The sequence below is a fragment of the Macaca thibetana genome, chromosome 4, assembly GCF_024542745.1.
Source record: "Macaca thibetana thibetana isolate TM-01 chromosome 4, ASM2454274v1, whole genome shotgun sequence".
Classification (NCBI taxonomy): Eukaryota; Metazoa; Chordata; class Mammalia; order Primates; family Cercopithecidae; genus Macaca; species Macaca thibetana.
In genome coordinates, this window is record NC_065581.1 from 147,951,291 (window position 1) to 147,976,630 (window position 25,340).

The 25,340-nt window shown below is 36.4% G+C and overlaps 1 protein-coding gene across 4 annotated transcripts in view; it reads left to right on the top strand.

Moving 5' to 3' along the window:
* Positions 1-25,340, top strand: part of ROS1 (ROS proto-oncogene 1, receptor tyrosine kinase) — a 143,079-nt gene that overhangs the window by 52,927 nt on the left and 64,812 nt on the right. For 2 of the 4 annotated variants that reach the window (XM_050786555.1, XM_050786557.1), the window contains 9 exons: positions 11,512-11,726; positions 12,060-12,220; positions 12,597-12,741; positions 15,142-15,404; positions 17,362-17,425; positions 17,752-17,954; positions 19,777-19,982; positions 20,872-21,158; positions 24,619-24,795. In XM_050786555.1, coding sequence (XP_050642512.1) covers positions 11,512-11,726; positions 12,060-12,220; positions 12,597-12,741; positions 15,142-15,404; positions 17,362-17,425; positions 17,752-17,954; positions 19,777-19,982; positions 20,872-21,158; positions 24,619-24,795 — 1,721 coding nt within the window. Of the gene's footprint in view, positions 1-11,508; positions 11,727-12,059; positions 12,221-12,596; positions 12,742-15,141; positions 15,405-17,361; positions 17,426-17,751; positions 17,955-19,776; positions 19,983-20,871; positions 21,159-24,618; positions 24,796-25,340 lie in introns of all 4 variants that reach the window. The other 2 variants (XM_050786553.1, XM_050786556.1) reach the window with 1 other exon arrangement.

Below are 25,340 nucleotides of genomic sequence, written 5' to 3' on the forward strand. Positions count from 1 at the left end.
TATATTAGTTGTATTCAACAGATTTTGGTATGTCTCCAACTGTGATTATAGTTTTGCCTATAGTTCTTTTTGGTTAATGTATTTGGGTGCTTTATATTTAGTAGGTTGATTATCTATATACTTGATTATATTGCCTTTTTATCATTATAAAACACTCCTATTCATCTATGCTAATATTCTTCATCTTAAAGATTCCTTTGTCTGATATTACTATGGCCACATCAGCTTTCTTTTGCTTAGTGTTTGCAAACTATTTCCATGTATTTACTTTTTAACTGCTTTGAGTATTTATATTTATTGTATTGTTTTATTGTTGGTTTTAACATTTTTATTTTAGTTTAAGGGGTACATGTGCAGGTAAGTTCTATAGATAAATAGTGTGTCCTGGGGGTTTTGGGTACAGATTGTTACCCAGGTAACAAGCATATTACCCCATAGGTAGTTTCTCTCTTTTAAAACATTTTATTTTTTAATTCTATAGGTTTTTGGGGAACAGGTGGTGTTTGGTTACATGGATAAGTTCTTTAGTGGTGAATTCTGAAATTTTGGTAAACCCATCACCTGAGCGGTGTACACTGTACCCAGTGTGTAGTCTTTTATACCTCACCCTCCTCCCACCCTTTACTCCAAATCCCCAAAGTCCATTGTATCATTCTTATGCCTTTGCGTCCTCATAGCTTAGCTCCCACTTATGAGTGAGAATGTACGATGTTTGGTTTTCCATTCCTGAGTTACTTCACTTAGAATAATGGTCTCCAATTCCATCTGGGTTGCTATGAATGCCATTATTTTGTTCCTTTTCATGACTGAGTAGTATTCATCATATATATATATATATATATATATATACACACACACACACACACACACACACACACACACACCACATTTTCTTTATTCACTCATTAATGGGTGTTTGCGCTGGTTCCATATTTTTGCAATCATGAATTGTGCTGCTATAAACATGCAAGTGCATGTATCTTTTTCATATAATGACTTCTTTTCGCCGGGTAGATACCCAATGGTGGGATTGCTGGATCAAATGGTAGATCTACTTTTAGTTCTTGAAGGAATTTTCACACTGTTTTCCATAGTGGTTGTACTAGTTTACATTCCCACCAGCAGTGTAAGAGTGTTCCCTTTTCACCACATCCATGCCAACATCTATTTTTTGAAATGGTTTGTTTTTTTTCTTGTTGATTTGTCTGCATTCCTTGTAGATTCTGGATATTAGTCCTTTGTCAGATACATAGTTTGTGAATATTTTCTCCCACTATGTGGGCTGTCTGTTTACTCTGCTTATTATTTTGCTGTGCAGAAACTTTTTAGTTCAATTAAGTCCCATCTATTTATCTTTGTTTTTGTTGCATTTGATGCTGGGTTCTTTGTCATAAAGTCTTTTCCTACGCCAATGTCTAGAAAGGTTTCTTCAATGTTGTCTTCTAGAATTGTTAAGGTTTCAGGTCTTAGATTTAAGTCTTTGATCCATCTTGAGTTGATTTTTGTATAAGGTGAGAGATGAGGATCCAGCTTCATTCTTGTACATGTGGTTTTCCAATTATCCCAGCACCATTTGTTGAATAGGGTATCCTTTCCCTACTTTATGTTTTTGTTTGCTTTGTCGAAGATCAGTTGGCTGTAAGTAATTGGCTTTATTTCCAGGTTCTCTATTCTGTTACATTGATATGTGTGCCTATTTTTATACCAGTATCATACTGTTTTGGTGACTATATCCTTATAGTACAGTTTGAAGTCAGGTAATGTGATGCCTCCAGATTTGTTCTTTTTGCTTAGTCTTGCTTTGGCTATGTGGGCTCTTTTTTGGTTCCACATGCATTTTAGCATTGTTCTCTCTTGTTCTGTGAAGAATGATGCTGGTATTTCGATATGAATTACATTGAATTTGTAGATTGCTTTTGGCAGTATGGTCATTTTTCACAATATTGAGTCTACCCATTCATGAGCATGGGATATGTTTCCATTTGTTTATGTCATCTATGTTTTTTTTCTTTCCTTCTTTCTTTCTTTCTTTTTTTTATTATACTTTAAGTTCTAGGGTACATGTACACAACATGCAGGTGTGTTACATATGTATACATGTGCCATGTTGGTGTGGTCATCTATGATTTCTTTCAGCAGTGTTGTATAGTTTTCCTTGCAGAAGTCTTTCATCTTCTTAGGTACATTGTGAGTATATTTTTGCAGCTATCGTAAAAGGGGTTGAATTATTGATTTGATTCTCAGCTTGATCACTGTTGGTGTATAGCAGTGCTACTGATTTGTGTACATTAATTTTGTATTCTGAAATTTTGCTGAATTCATTTATCAGTATCAGGAGCTTTATGGAGAAGTATTTAGGGTTTTCTAGATATATGATCATGTCATCAGCAAATAGTGATAGTATGACTTCCTCTTTACTGATTTGGATGCCCTTTATTTCTTTCTCTTGTCTGATTACTCTAGCTAGGATTTCCAGTACTATGTTGAACAGAACTGGTGAGACTGGGCATCCTTGTCTTGTTCCAGTTCTCAGAGGGAATGCTTTCAACTTTTCCCTATTCAGTATAATGTTGGCTGTGGGTTTGTCATAGATGGCTTTTATTACATTAAGATATGTCCCTTCTATGCCAGTGTTGCTGAAGTTTTAATCATAAAGGGATGCTGAATTTTGTTAGGTGCTTTTTCTGCATCTATTGAGATGATCATGTGATTTTTGTTTTAAATTCTATTTATGTGGTGTATCACACTTATTTACTTGTGTATGTTAAACCATACCTACATCCTTGGTATGAAACCCACTTGATTATATGGATTATTTTTTTGATATCCTGTTGGATTCATTTAACTAGTATTTGGTTAACGATATTTGCATCTATATTCATCAGGGATGTTTGTCTGAAGTTTTCTTTTTGTGTTATGTCTTTCCTGGTTTGGAATTAGGGTGATATTGGTTTCATGGAATTATTTAGGGAGGATTCCCTCTTTATCTTTTGGAATAGTGTCAATAGAATTAGTACCAATTCTTTGAATCTCTGATAAAATTCAGCTGTTTATTATCTGTCTAGTCCTAGACTTTTTTTTTGTTGTTGTTGTTGGCAATTTTAAAATTAACATTTCAGTCTTGCTTCTTGTTATTGGTCTGTTCAGAGTTTCTATGTATCCCTAGTTTAATCTAGGGGGGTTGTATATTTTCAGGAATTTATCCATCTCCTCTAGGTTTTCTGGTGTGTGCATATAGAGGTGTTCATAGTAGCCTTGAATGATCTTTTGTGTTTCTGTAGTATTGGTTATAATGTATTACATTTTGGATCTTCTCTCTTCTTTTCTTTGTTAATCTTCCTAATGGTCTGTCAGTTTTGTTTATCTTTTCAAAGAACCAGCTTTTCGTTTCATTTACCTTTTGTATTGCTTTTTTCTATCGGTTTCATTTAGTTCTGCTCTGATCTTTGTTATTTCTTTTCTTCTGTTGGGTTTTGGTTTGGTTTGTTCTTGTTTTTCTAGTTCCTGAGGTGTGACCTTAGATTGTCTGTGTGTGCTCTTTCAGACTTTTGGATGTAGGCATTCAATGCTATGAGCTTTCCTCTCAGCACCACTTTTTGCTGTATCCCAGCTGTTTTGATAGGTTATATCACTGTTACTGTTCAGTTCAAATAATTATTACATCTCCCTCTTGATTGCATTGTTGACCCAATGATCATTCAGGAGCAAGTTATTTAATTTCCATGTATTTGCATGGTTTTGAGGGTTGCTTTTGGAGTTGATTTCCAGTTTTTTTTTCCACTGTAATCTGAGAGTGTACTTATATATTAATTTCTATTTTCTTCAATTTGTTGAGACTTGTTTATTTGGCTATCATATGACTTGTCTTGAAGAGTTTTCCATGTGTTGATGAATAGAATGTATATTCTACAGTTGTTGACTAGAATGTTCTGTAAATATCTGTTAAGTCCATTTTTCTAGAGTATAATTGAAGTCCATTTTTTTGTTGTTGTTGACTTTCTGTCATCACAACCTGTCTAGTGCTGTCAGTGGAGTATTGAAGCCCCTACTATTGTGTTGCTGCCTATCTCATTTCTTAGGTCTAGGAGTCATTGCTTTATAAATTTGGGAGATCCAGTGTTAGGTGCATATATATTTAGGACTGTTATATTTTCCTGTTGGACTAGTCCTTTTATCATTATATAATGTCCCTCTTTGTCTTTTTAAACTGTTGTTGCTTTAAAGTCTGTTTTGTCTGATATAAGAATAGCTACTTCTGCTCACTTTTGGTTTCCATTTGCATGGAATATCTTTTTCCACTCCTTTATGTTGAGTTTCTGTGAGTTCCTTATGTGTTAGGTGAGTCTCTTGAAGACAGAAGAAATTTGGTTGGTGAATTCTTACCCGTTTTGCAATTCTGTATCTTCGAAGAAGTGCATTTAGGCCATTTACATTCGATGTTAGTATTGAGAAGTGCGGTACTATTCTATTCATTATGCTAGTTACTGCCTGAATGCCTTGTTTTTTTGTTTTTTGTTTTTTTTTCATTGTGTTATTGTTTTACAGGTTCTTTGAGATTTATGCTTTAAGGAGGTTCTATTTTGGTGTATTTCAAGTATTTGTTTCAAGATTTAAAGCTCCTTTTAGCAGTTCTTGCAGTGCTAGCTTGTTAGTGGCAAATTCTCTCAGGCTTTGTTTGTCTAAAAAAGACTGTGACTTTCCTTCATTTGTGAAGCTTAGTTTTCCTGAATACAAAATTCTTGACCAATAACTGTTCTGTTTAAGGAGGCTAAAGATAGGACCCCAATCCCTTCTAGCTTGTAGGGTTTCTGCTGAGAAATCTGCTGTTAATCTGATAGGTTTTCATTTATAGGTTACCTTATATTTTTGCCTCGCAGCTCTAAAGATCCTTTCCTCCATCTTGACTTTAGATAACCGGATGACTATGTGCCTAGGCAATGATCTTTTTATGATGAATTTCCCAGGTGTTCTTTGGGCTTCCTGTATTTGAATGTCTAGATCTCTAGCAAGACCAGGTATGTTTTCCTCAATTATTCCCTCAAATATGTTTTCCAAACTTTTAGAGTTGTCTTCTTCCTTGGAAACACCAATTATTCTTAAGTTTGGTCATTTAACAGGATCCCAAACTTCTTAGAGGCTTTGTTCTTTTTTTTTTGTTATTATTCCTTTTTTTGTTTTTGTTGGACTGAGTTAATTCAAAAGCCTTGTCTTCAAGTTCTGAAGTTCTTTCTTCTACTTGTTTGATTATATTGCTGAGACTTTCTAGTGTATTTTGCATTTATCTAAGCATATCCTTCATTTCCAGAAGTTGTGATTGTTTTTTATTTATGCTGTCTATTTCTCTGGCTATTTTTTCTATCCATATCCTGTATCATTTTTAAAATTTCTTTAAGTTGGTATTCACCTTTTTCTAGTGCCTCCTTGATTAGCATATTAATTGACTTTCTGAATTCTTTTTCTGGCAATTCAGAGATTTCTTGGTTTGGATCCATTGCTGGTGAGCTAGTGTGATCTTTTGGGGATGTTAAAGAACTTTGTTTTGTAATATTACTGGAATTGTTTTTCTGGATTTGGGTGGACTATGTCAGAGGAAGATCTGGGGCTCAAAGGCTGTTGTTCAGATTCTTTTGTCCCATGGGGTGCTCCCTTGATGTGGTGCTCTCCCTCTTCCCCTAGGGATGGGGCTTCCTAAGAGCTGAACTGCGTTGATTATTATTTCTGTTCCGGGTCTAGCCTCCCAGTGGAGCTACCCAGCTCCAGGCTGGTACTGGGAAGTGTCTGCAAAGGCTCTTATGATGTGATTCATCTTCAGGTCTCTCAACCATGGATACTAGCACCTGTTCTGGTGGAGATAGCAGGGGACTGAAGTGAACTCTGGGAGGGTCCTTTGTGGTACTTTTGTTTAGTGCACTGGTTTTGTGTTGGTTGGCCTCCAGCCAGGAACTAGCACTTTCAAAAGAACATTAGTTGCAGTAGTATGGGGAAGATACAAGCTTGCCCTAGAGTCACCTGGATAAGTATTCAGGTTTCTCAGGCAGTGGGTGGGGCCATAGAGCCCCCAGGAGAGTATGTCTTTTGTCTTCAGCTACCAGGATGGGTAGAGAAAGACCATCAGTTGGGGCAGGGTTAGGCATGACTGAGCTCAGACTCTCCTTGGGCGGGGCTTGCTGTGGCTGCTGTGGGGGATGGGGGTGTAGTTCTCAGGTTGATGGAGTTTTGTTCCCAGGGGTATTATGGCTGCCTTTACTGTATTATACAGGCCACCAGGGAAGTGAGGAAAAGCCAGCAGTGACAGGCTTCGCCCAACTCCCACACATCCTGAAAGGCCAGACTCACTCCCACTGTGTCCCCCATGCAGACAGTGAGTAGGGCTAAGAACTTGCAAGTTATAAGCCTCCCTGCTGAAAAAGCAAGCAGGGCTTTCAGGTTTCATACCTTCCACCCGTCATGGTTTCTATGTTCATATCTGCACTCCCTGTTTGTCCTCTTTTCCAGGTTCTGTCCAGGAAACTTTGTATTTGGTTGAAATTTTTACAAAGTTCAGCTGGAACTTTTCTTCTCTCTGTGGTCTTTCTCCAGTTCCACTGTTAGCCCTCCCCAAGGATCTCAGCAAGACAAAGTCAGGAATGGCTTCCCTGGGGACTGTGAGTGCCCACAGAGCTCTTCCTGCTGCTTCCTCTACCCCTATATTTTGCTTGGCTCTAAATTTGCCTCAGCTCCAAGTGAGGTCAAATCCTTTTCCCATGATCTGGACCTTCAGGTTTCCCACAGAGGATGTGTGTTTGGGGGCGGACACTCCCCATATCACACTTTGGGCACTCAGTGTTTTGGCTGTCTCATAAAGCCTGCAGCAGCAAGCCTCTTCCTTCAAAGGATCTGTGGATTCTCTCAGCTGTCTTGGTATGTTCCTGTGGTGGTTCTTGGAGCAGAAGTTCATGATGTGAGTCTCCACATGCTGCTGTGTCCATTGAATGAGAGCTGCAAGTTAGTCCTCGCCTCCTATCCAGCATTTTGGGAATTGATCTGAGTCTTTACATTTAAAGTGTCTTTCTTGTAAACAACATGCAGGATTTTGCATTTTTACACAATCTAACAATTTCTGCATTTTAATTAAGGCGTTTGGTTCATTTACAGTTAATATAATTATTGATATGTTTGGATTTAAGTCTATTATCTTGATGTGTGACTTCCATTTTTCTCTTAGCTCTTTGTTCCTCTGTTTCTACTTCTTTGCCATTTTTGTGGGTGAATAAAATAATTTTTAGTATTCCATTTTATTTCCTCTAATGACATTTTAAGTATGTCTATTTGTATTTTTTAGGTTACATTAGAAATTAAAATATGCATTTTTTACATGATACATTTTCAACTTACAAGTCAACATCCAAATATATCCTTCACTTCATAAATGATTTAAAAACTTTATGACTATATACGCCTAATTTTTACCACCCTACTCTTAGTGTTCTTGGTGTTATATGTTTTAGTTCTACTCATACTTTAAAATCCATGTTCTTTTGTAAATAGCCAATAATTTAAAAATATTTAACTAATAGTTTTTAAGGGAGAAGTTACACATCTAAAATTAAAATATAGAACATAAAGTCATTAGAACCCAGCATTTAGAGGGAGAATTTAGAGATCATTTTATTTCATTGATGAGGACACTGAGGCCCAGAGATGTTCATGCATTTTCCTAATATCACATTGTTAATCAGAGGAACGGTCAGGAAGTGATTAAAGCAAAATGTCATACTCTAAAGGAAAGATTTCTGGTATTAGGTTCTTGGGTCCCCAGAGGGTTCATAGAAGGCTTTAGGATGTGTCAGTGCTCTGAAATTGAGGATTCATATCTTTCATCAAAATTCCAGAAAAGTCTCATAAAGTTCAATAATTGTTTTATGAAGACAATGCTGACAATATTTTTAGAATAAAAATTACTTTTTTTGCTAAGTAGAAAAACTCCAAGTCATGGAGACTCTGAAAAAGGAGTGTACGTATGTGTATATTTATCTTTCTATCTATCTATAGATATAGATTTATACACATATATCAGTATGTATTCATATGCATATATCCGTATATATCCACATACATTTATATGCATATACATATATGTATATAAATATATGTATACATGGAAGTGTATGTGGATGTACATATACATATATGCATATATATGGATGTGTATATATGTATATGCACATGGATGTATGTAGGTATATATTTATGTATATATCCATATACACACACACACACACAATGCATATAAGCACATAAACACAACAAATCTGATTGATCAATTACTTCATATCAAGTATGGTACACAGCTCAGCTGGTTTCCTACCTGTGAATCAGAGAAAACTGATTATTCTTTTCCTTAGGAGCTTAAGGTACTGACAATCTGATTGCCAAAACAAGCTGTCTAAAGTGAGACATAGACAATGTTCAAAACAACAGTGTCCTGAAGGATCATAGTCCATTCTCTGCATCTGTATATGCTGGTTTCTTTAGTCTAGCTCCTCAAGCATCCACAGACACAACATAAAGTAGAGGAAGGAAATTCCTTCTTAAAAAATATATTTCCTCATCTCAAGGTTAGTAATGTTTTCTTGTATGTAGCATGGTGGAGTATAGCAGCTCCCAGTGAAATAACACAAAGGGCAAGCACTTTTGCCCTCCAAGTAAGTCTAGCCTTTTAATCCTATCAGGAAAAAAAGAAGTTTTACATATAGAGATTGGGATTCCAGAGTCATCTTATAAGGAGAAAGTATTTTCTAACGTATAATCAAAATTCCTTCCCTTTAGTTTAGATCAGCTTTGTCCAATACAAATATAATGCAAGTCACATATGTAATTATAAATTTTCTACTTGACTCATTAAAAAAAAGTAAAAACAAGTAAATGTAACTTTAATAGTACATTTTAATATTTTGATAACATATCAAAATGTCACTTCAATATACAATCTGAATAAAACTTATAAAGTTACTTTATATTCTTTTTTCACATTAATTCTTGGATGTCCTGTTTGTATTTTATGTTTATAGCATATCTTAATTTGCAAACTGAGTTTTCATAGAAAATCTTTGATCTGTATTTAGATTTCATGAAATTTACAGGCAAAATAGTTGATTTACATACTCGTTGTTCTAAAATACTCAAAAATATTTTAATATATTATACATGATCCATAATATACGAATCAAATATTAGTTTTAAAATTTAGCACAAATTAATTAAAATTAAATAACTTTAAGTTTTGGTTCCTTGGTCATACCACATTTCAAGGGCTCAGTAGTCACATGTAGCTAGTTGCTGCTGTACTGAGCAGTACATCTCTAGTCTGTAGTAGAGATGAGATAAACTGATTGCTGTCACTCATCATATTCTGAACTGAAGAACTGTAATTGAATTGTCTTTCAAACTACTCTTCCCTCTCCTATGTACATCCATTCCCTTTAGTTGATACAAATACAACCTATTTGAGGCACTGTGAAATTCTCAAAACAAAACTTTTATTTATATTTTTCTAAAGAGAGAAAAGTGAATGTTTTAAAATGATTTACAGAAATCACTGGAAAAAAAAAACTATCACTCACTCCAAAATGCTGAGGATAACTGAAATAGTTCTGTTTTTGAGTAATAAACAAGTGTTATAATTTTAGAAACAAGCAGATTTTTCAAGTAAAAATAATTGCAAAATTTCTTTCAATTGAGGGAAAAAACCTCTAAACACAATTTAAGTAACAGGTTTTTTACTTGAATTTCCTAGTCTGAAAAGGAGCATTTTGATCAAACTATTGAAACTGATAAGCACTTTGAAATAACAAACAGTTGTGAACAGTATAAAGTGAAGGACCCAGCATGCTAGAATAATAAATGGCAGGTAAATCAGATCACTAACCAAGAGCAGGAGGAAGGCATGGTTCAATGGGGAGAAACAATTCAACAGATCATGCCTTCTGGATTGATTTCCTCTGTTCATCTTGTTATGCCTGGCTGTTCATTTTGGGGTTGTGGGGTCATGGAATTGATTTTTAAAAATCCATCTTTTTATTTCTTGAGAAAACCATGATGAAACGAGATCGGCTTCACCCAGATGCAGACTTATTAGTGTTATATACACATTTAATAGATGGTTCAATTAAAGGTTAAATTATTTGCCTGAAGTCAAACATTTAATAATTGGCTGAGCTGGAGTTCCATGCAATTCTGTTTCTGAAGAATCCCCTATGTTGCAAATTCATTAATTCACAGTGGGGCCTAGTCTCATTCAGAAATGAGAATAGTCGTGTAGGCATGCAGGCCATGCCTTCTTGGCATCATGTGAACTGGGTTAGATGTGAGGTAGTTGCTTTAAGAACAAGGAATCTGAGTGAGCGTTGTTGGATACACTAGAAGGCTGCCCACACAGGCCAGTGTCAGAGCAGTGACGAAATCTGCTCATAACAGAGTTATTCTGTGTGCCTAGGGACTGGAGTCCTCATGGCTACCACATTTAAGAGCTGTCATTCCTGTCAATTCCAGATAAATGCTTGGAAATTCTTGCGCTTTGGGTGTGTCTTTTTTTCAAATCCCTCAATGCAATAGGCATTCCTTTTTAAAGTAACATGTACCTGAATCCTAACTTGCTGTCTCCATCATGATTTATTGCATCGGCTGGTCTCAAAGCCCTTCTGCTTCACATCTACAGATGGCAAATTTATACTTCAGGCATTGGTTTTTATGGGTCTCATTTCTGGATGATTACCTTATTTCCAGGTCCTGTAAGAACCTTGCCTCATGTCTTTCTTATGCTAATGCAAGTGTTGTAGAGCACATAGAATAAACCAAAGATGCAATCTCTGAACTAATGAAGTAATGAGAATCCAGGTTGTGCCTTTGTTGTAGAGTATTACCAAAATCACAGGTATTTTTTAAAAAGCTGCAACCTATCTAAACATTCTTGATATTATAATATCGCATTAATAAGAAAAGCCCCCAGAGAGGAGCACAGTGCTCGTGCCTGTGATCCCAGCACTTTGGGAAGCTGAGGTGGACGGATCACTTGAGGTCAGGAGTTCGAGACCAGCCTGGCCAACGTGTGAAACCCTGTCTCAACTAAAAATATAAAAAAATTAGCCAGGCATAGTGATGTGTGCATGTAATCCCAGCTACTTGGGAGGGTGAGGCAGGAGAATATCTTGAAGCTGGAAGGCAGAGGTTGCAGTGAGCTGTGATCATGCCACTGCACTCCAGCCTGGGCAACAGAGTGAGACTCCATCTCAAAGAAACAAGAAAAGCCCCCAGAAAATTTACTTTAGGTCTACTACTTTTAAAAAATGTGAAATAAAAACCCAACTTAATATGAAACAAAAAAAGACAATAATTGTTAGAAAGTATTTTCTTTATTTTAATGTACACGAATACGCACAGATACTCACAAACCCATATTCTCATGAGTACTTGCATGGACTAGCCCTTCCACCACTCCAGAAACACACACTAATTGGCGTTATGTTTTAGCAGCACTGGGGATACCACCATCACAGAGTTTGCAGCCTGGAGTACTTCTGAAATTTCCCAGAATGCACTGATGTACTATAGCGGTCGGCTGTTCTGGATCAATGGCTTTAGGATTATCACAACTCAGGAAATAGGTCAGAGAACCAGTGTCTCTGTTTTGGAACCAGCCAGATTTAATCAGTTCACAGTTATTCAGACATCCCTTAAGCCTCTGCCAGGTACAGTATTGCATTCCTGCTTACCCTACTCCATTATACTTTTGGTTAAATAAATACTTAGGCTGAGATTTTCTTTTTCTTAATAATTAAGTTTTAAGAGGAACAAGGCTTCAGTAATTTCAGTTCATTTGCTTGCAGTGAGTTTAATCTTAACCCTAATTTACAGCCTGAAAAAGTCAGAAAAAGATGATTTTTTTTCACAATATGTTAAAGAAAAGAAAATTTTGTTTCAGTTCTAATTATTAGTAATTGCTATTGATGTTCTATGATTTCTATATTGATCAATAATCCCCAGTTTTTTCTCCTATTTCTTTTTTTTCTTTCATCCTGTAGGGAACTTTTCCTTTACCCCTAAGGTTATTCCAGATTCTGTTCAAGAGTCTTCATTTAGGATTGAAGGAAATGCCTCAAGTTTTCAAATCCTGTGGAATGGTCCCCCTGCGGTAGACTGGGGTGTAGTTTTCTACAGCGTAGAATTTAGTGCTCATTCTAAGGTATGGTGTTGGTTCTAGTAACTTTCATTTCCCAAACAGACCGTACCATCTGTGTCAGCCCTACCCACACTGATCTGTACCATCTTGACTTAGCCAAGCCCATCTTCTTTGTCATTCCCATAGCATTTGATTATTAAGGGTATTCCCCAGAAGACTTGTTTGCAGCCAGTCTCTGACTGCTTGGTGCTGACTGCTGTGCTGGACACACTTTAACTGGTCTGTGTGGCACAACATGGAACTTGCCAAAATTAGCACTTCCAAAATTGCAAATTTTGATTCTACATGTGAACCAAAGTTTGGAGATTTTAGGTAATAAGGAATGAAAGATTTTGTAATTCTCTCCCTGAGAAAATAATGTTTTCTGTTTATATTTCAGTTCTTGGCTAGTGAACAACACTCTTTACCTGTATTTACTGTGGAAGGACTGGAACCTTATGCCTTATTTAATCTTTCTGTCACTCCTTATACCTACTGGGGAAAGGGCCCCAAAACAGCTCTGTCCCTTCGAGCACCTGAAACAGGTACAGGGGTTAAAATCTCTCTTTTTTAAAAAAAGCAGAATCTCACTTTTCGTGATCTGGAATGGGTAGTTGATATTTAAAAATAACTTTCTGTTTTATAGATGTTTTTAGATTCAATATCCTTTCAATGACTTTTTGGAGATTAGAATAGCTTCATTAACATAAATATGCATAATTTATTCCAAAAGAGTATTTCAAAGATTTCTTAACAGCCATTTCATTTGATTGTAGTGATGTAGAAGATGCAGATGCATAATTCAGGTAATTTGCAAAATCCTTTGTAAGGAAAATGGGCATTTAAGGGCGAGACAGTTTTCTTGGAAGGCAGACTATCCTCATAGACGAGAACTCAGAATCTTCTGTAGGGGAATAACTGATACATAAATTTAATGTTCTGAGGAAAAGATATTTTAAAAAGGATACTAGCCATATCATTACATGTGTATATCACCTTAAAGTGTACAAAGCACATTTTTATGTATCACTCCTTTATTAAATATTTACTACATACCTATCATTTGTCAGAAACATCATTTCGTTTGATCCTCACATAGCTCTCAGATGGGTAGGAAAGTCTTATTATCTTGATTATGCAAGAAAGAAAATGAAAGCCTAGTGGCTGCCCAAATAAAATAGTTACTAAGTAGTTTAATCAAATCTCCAATCAGTCACTTTTACAAATGTTGGTAAATGATAGGAATTTATGTAAAGCTAATACAGGATTTGGCAGGTGGTAAGAGCTTAATAAATATAGATATCCATTCCCCATTGCCTTTTTTACTGTTAAGATTATTTCAACAATATTCATCTATGAATCACACAACAGGAACATAGTGAGGCCTGGGCAGGTTCCAGAGCAGTTAGCATTGGATCCAGGAATGTTCTGCTTGAGATTTCCTTGAGATATCAGCTTGGTTGAATTGTTCTGTGGAAATGGACTTGACTGCATCCATCAGGGGAGCCAGTGGGAGCAAGAGTCAACAGCACTCTGCTAGATATTGGAGGCAATAAGAAAGGATGATAAGATTTGGCCTTTGCCTTCAGGAAATTTACAATATAACCAGGAAATTATCTAAATTGACCAATATTTATTAACCACTTACTGTGTGCTCATTCTATACTAGACTTGGGAGGATTTAACAAGGAATAAGAAGAGATGCTTTCTCTGATGGAGCTCATAAAACAGGGGAGAGATAAACACATGCACAGCAAATGATAATAGATACTAGAGAGTTATTCCTGAGCAGCAGTGGCATAGAGTGAGTAGACAAGCCTATGAAACCTTCATCTATATCAAGCTGCCTCAGGCATTCTTAAGAGGGAAGATGCCTTTGGGAAATGGAAACCTTAGTGCACCCTGAAAGATGGAGCAAGAAGAGCTATCCCATGTAGGAAGAGAAGCCTAATGTAAGAAGGCCTGGAGATTGAATAATAGTGTGAGTGTTAAACATTAAATAGCAATGTGATTGGAATGAGGGAGGGAATGAAGACCTTGTGGAGGAGTCCTAAGAGAGGAGAGGGCCGTTCAGAGAGAATGACTTAGAAATCAGGCAGAGACATTTCTCTTGATTAAAGGACTGAGAGATACTGAACCGCTTGGTTTGGCTCTAGAATAAAGAAGTACTCCCAGACCTTGCTCTTGGGGTACTATCAGCCTCCCCTAAAACTTTCTGCTTCCTAGGGACTTCAGGGTGACAGGGCCTAGGTCTCCGATTTATGCTGTATTTTACACCCTGAACTGGCTGAAGGCTGGTGGGACTTACTGCCAGACATCCCTATGATAACATTTTCCGCTTCACTGAAATCACTCTGTCAGGATGAAAGTGAATGTTGCATTTTATAGGGAGAACCAGACACCTTCTATCTACACAAGGCACAGACAAGAAAGGTGTGCTTAAATGGTAGTAGGAAGGATTTGAGTTGAATGTAAGGAAGTCTTGCCTGTCAGTCAGATGTGCTGAAATTATCAGCATGAGTTCCTGAAGAAATCTATGGAATATTCTCTCCTGAAGATCTTTAAGAATACACCGGGGCCTATCATGGGGAGGGGGGAGGGGGGAGGGATTGCATTGGGGGTTATACCTGATGTAAATGACGAGTTGATGGGTGCTGACGAGTTGATGGGTGCAGCACAGCAACATGGCACAAGTATACATATGTAACAAACCTGCACGTTATGCACATGTACCCTAGAACTTAAAGTATAATAATAATAAAAAATAAAGAAAGAAAGAAAGAAAGAAAAGAAAATAACCCCCCCCCCCAAAAAAAAAAGAATGCAATAAATATACTGCAACTGCCTGGAATGAGAAATGTTGTGAAGTTGTTTACAATCTCATTGTAAGTGGTAAAAGTCAGTCTTCTATTCTTTTCTGCTCTATCTGTGCCTCTACTTTTCAGTTCCATCAGCACCAGAGAACCCCAGAATATTTATATTACCGAGTGGAAAATGCTGTAACAAGAATGAAGTTGTGGTGGAATTTAGGTGGAACAAACCTAAGCATGAAAATGGGGTGTTAACAAAATTTGAAATTTTCTACAAAATATCCAATCAAAGCATTACAAACAAAACATTTGAAGACTGGATTGCTGTCGATGTCACTCCCTCAGTGATGTCTTTTCAGCTTGAAGACATGAGTCGCAGATGCTTTGTTGCCTTCCAGGTATGAGAGAGAAAACAGAAGATATGAGAGTGCAAACAGATTTAAAGGACTATGTTAAGAATTCTGTCACCCTGTCAATAGTTTAGGTATACTGTGATCAAAGAGGTCAACTGGGCAGCAAAAGTAGAGAGGCAAGAGGGGATTGCTCGGGTAAAGGACATTTTCACAACTTTCTCATATTCAGGGAACTTTGCAATTTCAGAGTAAGTCATTCGTTTTCTTTCTGCTTTTCTTTTGAAGCTGTATCACGATTTAAATTTTTCTATGTTACATATTACCGATTTGTTTTACATTTTTATTGATATATATTATAGTTGTACGTACATTTGGGGTACATGTGTTACTTTGATAAACAATTATTTTTCAATAAAATCACTATAGGCCTTGCACCACAGTAGGTACTTTGTATTCATTATCTCATTTGATCATCATACTATAAAGAAAAAGTTAAGTCCTTGAGAGTATCAGTCAATTACCAAAGCTGTGTGGCTGAAAAGCACTGTGCTGTAATGCTTTCCACCATTTCTTTTTGGGGAAAATAACATCTTGGGGAGTGTTTTGGAGATTTGAGTTGCCTAAGGATTTGTTTTACTTTTCATAAAATTCTAATTTAATAATTATTTTGATAATTTATTAAGTCCACATATACTAATCAAATAAGTTATACATGAAAGTTAAAGATAATACACATTCCTGTTTGGTAAAAATTAGGAGTGTTTTGGTAAAATAAATATTCTGGCTAAGTGTGTCTATATATAGAATATATAGTGTATATATGGAATATATAGTGTATATATGGAATATATAGTGTATATATGTGTATAGATATATAGTTTCAAAGTTTGGTCACCTTGGAACCATGCAAAGTGATATGCATGGATATATATGAGTTTCATTTAACACAGTTTTGTACAAAAGTAAACACTACTATATATATATATGCACCATTATAAATCATACACAGATAGTAATATATAAAATATAGTAAAATGTGTTTAATACTAAAAGTATAATAAAAATAATACAATATTTTATTGATAAAGCACTTGGGGCTTTATATTTTGAGTCCACCATTATAGATGTCAATTTTCTTTGCAGGCTATTGTACATATTCAAGGTTTGGAAATGGAAATAATTTATTACATAATAGAAAATATCTAAAATAATAAAAATAAACTTTATTGTTAGAATGTGACATGGCCCAGTGGGAAAAAATGTATGCAGATTTCAGAAGACTTGGTTCTGATGCCAGTTTCTACATATGTCATTGTGCATGACTTACTTCCCTTTATTAGTATCCTGATCCAGTTTTTACTCTTAGTAGTTGTGAAGATCAAAAGAGACAATGTATGTGAAACTGGTTTGAAATGCACAATCATTTTCAAATGTAAGGTTTAATTATTTTTAAAAGTTACTTTTTAAAAAGTATGGAAATTTAGTGTTTTGAAGCTTCTAGTTGTTGAATTCAAGAAAAATGGAAGTTTATCATAATTTGCACAGTTTTATTTCTGTTAAATGTTCTATGTAACTTAATTTTGCAAATAATGACCTTATTTTGTTTAAAAGCATTCAATTGACAAATATATATATTCAAGCTGTACGACATGACTTGATAAATGTATACATGGTGTCATTATCACGATTGAATTAGACATTCATCACCATCCATGCTGTACATTAAATTCCCAGACATTTTTAGAAATTCATTTTTTAGCAAGAGAGATTTGTTCCAATTCTTGCAGTTTTCTAGATAAAAAATCTATCAACATAAATATAGAGCAATATTTTTTCTCTTGGTGATTTACATTGCTGTATATTAATGTAAATAACTATTTGAAACTATTAATATTGTGTATCAGGAGTGTGAAATGAAACATTCAGTAATCTCCCAGTCTCAGAACTTAATTGTTGCCACTGAGAATGCTATTGAATGCAGTTTTTGTTTCCTTTTCTTTAGGTTCGGGCCTTTACATCTAAAGGGCCAGGATCATTTGCTGACGTTGTAAAGTCTACAACATCAGGTATTTGTTTTCTAAAATCTGTGCAAATAATAATTTAGAGGCTTGTGTGTATGTGTGTGTTTTTTTTCCCCATTGGTATCTTTAGGGTTATGAACACTGTCTCTGAGCTAAAGTTTAGCTCAAAAACATGTTTTTGACCCCAAAACATCACCAAAATATGTTTAAATAAACCTAGTGGTAGAGAGCCTACAAGGTTATCACTGAGACAGATGTATTAGAGGAACCAAAGGGAGCCCATGGACTTCAAAACTGCCTGATATTAAATCAAGAGACTGTGCTAAAGCTGGTTTTCTCATGCATATTATCTACATGTTTTTTGCTTTCAGAAATCAACCCATTTCCTCACCTCATAACTCTTCTTGGTAACGAGATAGTTTTTTTAGATATGGATCAAAATCAAGTTGTGTGGACATTTTCAGCAGAAAGAGTTGTCAGTGCCATTTGCTACACAGCGGATAATGAGCTGGGATATTATGCTGAAGGGGACTCACTCTTTCTTTTGAACTTGCACAATCGTTCTAGCTCTGAGGTATTTCACTATGTAATTCTTTTGAAATAAAGGAAATGAAGTATTTGCATATGACACTACTCAGTACTTAAAATGACTGGAAAATGGTTTAGTCATTAAGATTAGAATGAAAAAGACAGATATTGTGTAATCATTTAGCCACACATGAATACAGACTACATTTTGGGCAAATGTCATTCAGCACTCAGTTAGCAAATAGTTACTGGATTTAGGATGCTGTGTTAGAACCTGGGATATTATAGGTGAAAGTTTATAGGCTTTGCTCTTACTAAACCCAGTCTAGTATTTGTCTAACACTAGGAAGGCAGTATTGCCTAGTGATTAAGAAGGTGAGTTTTGGAATTTGACCACCTAGAATACAATTTGGGCTCTACTGCTTACTAGATTTGTAACCACTGGCAAGTTATTTAACCTCTATGGTTAAGTAATACCTCATCATAAGGTTCCCATGAAGATTAAATGAGATAATCCATGTAATGCACTTAGCACAATGCCTGGCATGTGGTAGGCATTCACCAAATGTTAACTGATAGTGAAGACAGGCTAAGATAACTGTTGTGCTGAGAGCAGGATGTGGTGGAATCACAGAGAATGATGGAATCACAGAGAATGAACAAGTAGTCTAGGTTGGCTTGGTGGTGGTAGAATGGAAAAACATCCTGGAAACAAAGATGAGCCAGGTGAAGGCCGAGGGGGTACAAAGACAGAAAACAAAGAGCCATAGAGTGTTTGGATGAGAGTGGAGTGAAAGGAAGCTGGGAAATCTGGAGAGGTGGGAGCCTGAGCATAATGGGTCTCCTTTACTGTGCTAAGGAGGCAGGTGTCATTCTAGAAGCCAACAGCAAGCCAGTAAAGATATTTAGTGGGTCATTAACATGGTCAAGTTGTGTTTTAGAAAGGCCTGTCTGTTAGCAGTGTGAATAGTGACTTAGAGAGGGTTAAATCTGAGACAATTAGGAGGCTGTCACAGAAATCCAGGTAGAAAATGTTATGGGCCTGAGTGAGGGGATGAGCATGAGGTGAGAAAGGAGATGACAAACTGGACATTTAAAATGGGACTAGTTCAAGCTGGGTGCAGTGACTCACGCCTGTAATCCCAACACTGTGGGAGGCCAAGGCAGATGGATCACCGGATGCCAGGAATTCGATACCAGCCTGGCCAACATGGTGAAACCCTGTCTCTACTAAAAATATAAAAATTAGCTGGACATGGTGGTGCGTGCCTGTAGTCTCAGCTACTCATGAGGCTGAGGCAGGAGAATCATTTGAACCCAGGAGGTGAAGGTTGCAGTGAACCAAGATCATGCCACTGCACTCCAGCCTGGGTGAGAGAGCCAGACTCCATCTCCAGGGAAAAAAAAAAGGGACTAATTTACTATGGGTAGTAATGAGAAGAAGAAGTCAAGGAGGACCATATTTGTCAGGATTAGCTCCTTGGGTAGGTGTTGAAAATCCATAAAAATATAAAATGCAGGAGAAAAAGAGGTTTTGGGGTGGGTGATGAAGTCAGTTTTCTGGGATAATTCATATGGAAATGTTCAGTTGGCAGTTTAATATTTGAATCAGTAACTCATTACAGATCTTGTCTGAAGGTATAAATTTGTAGCACTGGTTTGTAGATTGCAGTTAAAGCCATGATAGAATCATTTAGGAAAAATGTGAGAAGAGGACCCATGTTACAATGGTATACTATCCAGATCGCTGAGGTTTGGGATTACAAATGAGAAGTGCAGTAAACAAATGATATGGGTGAATATAGAAAAGTCTCCAAATAAAAAAATAACAACTCTCTTCTTGGCTGTGTTCTCTACCTGTTGTTAAGCTTTTCCGAGATTCACTGGTTTTTGATATCACAGTTATTACAATTGACTGGATTTCAAGGCACCTCTACTTTGCACTCAAAGAATCACAAAATGGAATGCAAATATTTGATGTTGATCTTGAACACAAGGTGAAATACCCCAGAGAGGTGAAGATTCACAATAGGAATTCAACAATAATTTCTTTTTCTGTATATCCTCTTTTAAGGTATGTAAATGCAAGTATCTTTTTATATTGTGATGAAAGAGATACAGACATATTTAATGGAATGTCTTTGACTTAGTAGTAGAAGACAATTATGGGAAAATAAGATGCTTAGGGCTCTTGGCCCACTATATTATAGTAAGTAATTCTTCCTGTAAATTAGGAGCCACAACCGCAACTATGTAAACTTAATGCATACTGACAATTTGACTAACAAAGTTAGGCTGATTACCTAACAGGAAACAATAGCAGATTTTTATACTAGTGAATGCAATAGCATCATCAGTTGGCAAGGACAAGAAGAGGATTGACACGGTGGCAAGAGATGAGCAGGAACAGATGGGCAGCATGTCTTGCACAGCAAAAGTTATTCTGTGCTCATCCATCTTAGTTTAACTCATATCCTCACAAGGTGAGCTTTAAAGTCTCCTTTTAGCACCTAAGTAGCAGTTTCCCAGGCTGGAAAGATACATTTCTGTTTGTGCCATAAGCATGGGGATAGGCTATTTTGAAACTAGATCATTAACTAGTATTAAGAAGCAGAAACAGACATGAGAGGAGCGGAATAGAGATGGACATTGATGAAAATTATGCAAATACATTTTATATTTCAGTTATTAAGTGGGCCTTTTAATATAGCACCTACGGTCATTATGTTCCCAGACTTTAGTTGTAAACACATCTATTGAGAAATCATTGGAAATGCTACAAGTTAGACTTCTTGTGACTTCTTCCATCTCAGAAAAAGGTTATTGAAAATGTGACCATGCTCTCTCCAAAGGCTCCATTTGTCCCTCACAGTCATTAGGAATGGTTGCTCTGCATTAGAAACCAATATTTGAAATGATTTATTTTACTCATTAAGTTGGGGGGACTTTTTTTTCCTCTATAGTCGCTTGTATTGGACAGAAGTTTCCAGTTTTGGCTACCAGATGTTCTACTACAGTATTATCAATTGCACCTTGCACCGAATTCTGCAACCCACAGCTACAAACCAACAAAACAAAAGGAATCAATGTTCTTGCAATGTGACTGAATTTGAGTTAAGTGGAGCAATGGCTATTGATACCTCTAACCTAGAGAAACCATTGATATACTTTGCCAAAGCACAAGAGATCTGGGCAATGGATCTGGAAGGCTGTCGTTGTTGGAGAGTTATCACAGTACCTGCTATGCTCGGTAAGATGCTGATGTATGTGCACAGATATTTGTTAATAAGAGCAGCTCCTTCAATTGCATTTAAAAAGAGCTTGCATTCCCCATATACTCAAAAGAATACACACATGATATTTGCTCTGTACCATGCCAAGTGCTGTAGAATTCAAATCAAATTGTTTCCAGGAAAATTGTATGTAGGCATTCACATAATTTTCTAAATCTGTGTTTTAAAAAATTGTAATTAATAATAGAGCTACAATTTAATGATCTTAACTGTATGTTCTTAGCATGTACTAAATGCATTATTTTATTTAATCTTCATAATGACTCAGTGAAGTAGGTACTAATATCCTCATTTTACAGATGAGGAAACTGAGGCTGAGAAAAGTAAGGTAACTTTTCCCAAGGGCCACAGTTAGTAGAAGTTGAAACTGGGTCTAACTACAACATGCATGACCTTCCCGCTATCCTAAATTATTTCCACTTTGATGATCCCATAGATTCCACTTTCAACATGAATTGGTCAATACTTGGGTCTATCTGTTGAAATTCAAATGCTTGTAGAATAAATATTCGAAAGTCGAGTACAATTTGGAAGTCTCCTAATTAGGAGTAATTCAACAGAAAAAAATATATACTCTAAATACCCTATATACTCTTAAAATTTCTCTTCATTGCCCAGTGTGGTAATCACTAGCCACATGTGGTTATTTAAGTTTAAATTAATTGAAATTAAGGCCAGGTGCAGTGGCTTATGCCTGTAATCCCAGCACTTTGGAAGGCCGAGGTGGGTAGATCACTTGAGGTCAGGAGTTCGAGATCAGCCTGGCCAACATGGTGAAACCCTGTTTCTACTAAAAATACACAAATTAGCTGGGCATAGTGGTGCATGCTTGTAATCCCAGCTACTCAGGAGGCTGAGGCAGGAGGACTCGCTTGAACTGAGGAGGTGGAGGTTGCAGTGAGCCAAGATGGTGCCACTGCACTCCAGCCTGGGTGACAGAGTAAAACTCTGTCTCAAAAAAAAAAAAAAATTAAATAAAATTAAACATTTAATCTCTCAGTCACACTAGCTAAATTTCAAGTGCTCAAAAGCCACAAATAGCTAATGGCCACTGTGTTGGACAACATAGGTATAAAACATTTGCATCATCACTGAAAGTTCTATTGGTCATTGCTGGGTTATACAGTAAAGTTTTGAAATTGCAAATATGTGTGTATGTGTTATAATTGTACATAGGTTTTGTTGGCATGTCAACCAAGGCCTTTTAGAAACAATTCCTATGTTTAGAGGCCTTTTAGAAACAAGGCCTTTTAGAAATAATTCCTATCATTAAATAGATTTAATGATAGAGGTAATGTTTTGAATGATTCCTCCTTAGGTATGTTACTTGTTTCTGTTAAACCTGTGACAAAACCCTTTCCTTGATCAAAATGTAGTTATGCTCCTCTGAGTCCTCTTCTTGACTACGCCTTAACCTTGGTCTTCATGTGTCCATCCTTGCTGAGTTCAGTTTTAGCAAGAATCCTACAGTTTAGAGAGAACCCCCTACCACTGATACCCGATCAAGTTCTTCATTGCCCACCCTTGATGGACATTGGTCTGACTTAAGTAAGAATCCTGTTTAGGCTCTTGGCCTGCCTTTAACAAGAATCCCATTAGGCTAATTTAACAAGCATTGCCCTATCCTGGATGCCATCTCTTAATATTTCTCCACCCAATGACTTCCTCACTCAGTTTTTTGGCTATAAAAACCCCAACTATCTGTTACGTTGCAATATTTGTCTTTCCTAGTGCACTATTGCTCTTGTCTTGACCAAAGTCTTTCTTATCATTTTAACAAGTGTCAGAATAATTTTCTTCTTTAACATTTGATACACAAGACAGAAGAATTATCTAGTAGACCATTATATATGTATAAAAATGGTCAGTTTTTCATAAACCTGTAATTAAAATCCTAAAATTAGAAAATTAGAAAGATTTTAGAGATCATTTAGATGTTATGATGTTGTAAGAATTTTTTTCTTTAAAAATAGTCATGCTTAAACGACCGTTTCTTTAAAAAAACCCTGCTACTTTATAAGGAAGTCTGTTTAAGCTTTTGGACAATTCTGAACATTGGATTTTTTTCTTTTATTTAGCCAGTCTTTTCTTCATTTCTCCCATTCATTAGTCTTAGTTCTTACCTCTAAATTTACAAAGAATAATTTAATCACTTTCCACATGATAGCCATTCAACTATGTAGAGATAACTGTTGTAGCTCATTGTAAGCATTTTTTTTTTTTTTTTTGAGACAGGATCTCACTTTGTTGCCCTGGCTGGAGTGCAGTAGTGCAATCATGGCTCACTGCAGCCTCCATCTCCCAGGCTCAGGTGATCATCTTGCCTCAGCCTTCCAAGTAAGCTGGGAGTACAGGTGCACACTACCATGCCTCACTAATTTTAGTATTTTTTGTAGAGATAGGGTCTTCCTATGCTGCCCAGTCTAGTCTTGAACTCCTGGGCTCAAGCCATCTGCCTGCCTTGACTTCCCAAAATGCTGGGATTACAGGCATGAGCCACCATGCTGGAATCAAGCATTTTCTTTGGAGGAAAAATTCAAGTATCTGCAATTGCTCCCCAGGCAATGTGGCATCTAAATCTTTGCCCTAGTCACCCTCCCATGATTTCATTTCAGCTAGTTAATATTCTCTTAAATATTGCCCCCATAAAGACACTTCACTCTCAATGTGTTCTCATCAGTGAAGGGAGACTCTTAACTATGAAGGTCTTCTTTTTGCTGCAGCCAAAAGTGGAATCAGATCTTTAGGATACCTGCCATTGAAAGACCATAGTCTTTTCCACATTTGTTATTATTAAGCCAGATCCCTTTCATTTGTTCATTTACAGAATTGATATGAAACTTAAATTTAGGATTTTACATTTGTTCCTATCAAATTTGAATCAATTTCCTGATTCTGTTGTGATATTTTTGAATTTCAAGGCTGTAACTGAACCTGCTAGTGATGGTGATAATCACATAATATCTGCAAAGATGATAAATGTGTTTGCTATGCATTCATTCCAAACCATTGATAAAAATATTGAGAAAGGCACTGAGCCCTATGCCTATCATTTAATACTTCCCTCAAGTTGGCATTATTTGATTTTGAGTCACATAGGTAGGTTTTAAATCCTGGGTCTGCCCTTTGGTGGCCTTGAGCAGATTATTTAACTCCTTTAAACTTCAGTTTGCCTTTCCACAAAATGATGTTGGTAATAATAGTAGTTACCTGATTGACTTGATATGGTGCTAAAATGAGAGAACACCTCTAAAACCCTTAGCCAAATGACATAAAATGAAGATTTTTTTTTCATATTGAAATAATAGATTCAAAAGTTAGTAATTATGTATAGGAAAATAATTTCATGTATTATTTAGAGTAAAAAATGTAAGATATTTATTTTGTTCTTTATATTCCTTACGTTTTTAACCGCAGGAAAAACCCTTGCTAGCTTAACTGTGGATGGAGATTTTATATATTGGATCATCACAGCAAAGGACAGCACACGGATTTATCAAGCAAAGAAAGGAAATGGGGCCATCGTCTCCCAGGTGAAGGCCCTAAGGAGTAGGCATATCTTGGCTTACAGTTCAGTTATGCAGCCTTTTCCAGGTAATAAAGTCACATTCATAATCAGCTTGTTCTCCCAATTTAGGGTCCGAAAAATCTCATTATGTCTCCTTCTCCAAAGCTGTCCCTTTAGCCCCTCTGTTGTGCTCTCATCCTTGCTCCAAACTCTACCAGTCTTTAGTGTGCACTGTGATTGCTGTTTGTCCTGGATCACAAATTACTTCTATGTGTAAACACAGCTCAGGGTGTGGTGGGCAACTGTAGTCATGGGAAAGCTACGTCCTGTTGTTCTGTCTGCCTGTCTTCTTTCTCTTCTCAGTCCCATAATTTCTCTTCTTTCTCTTCTTTCTCCTTTACTGATATTTTAGGCCTCCCAGTGGTGTCAAAAAGTGTTGCATACAACCGTGTTTTCAAGGTAATGGGTCATACTTGTGTTATTATGCAGTATGCAGTATTATGTATCAAATCATTAAGTATTAATATATACTATTATAATATGTAGTACTATTTAACGTAAGACTGTGCTACCATTTTTATTGAGTTTTTATCTTTTTTAAAAAAGTGTTACTGTTTTTAGTGTTATGCCC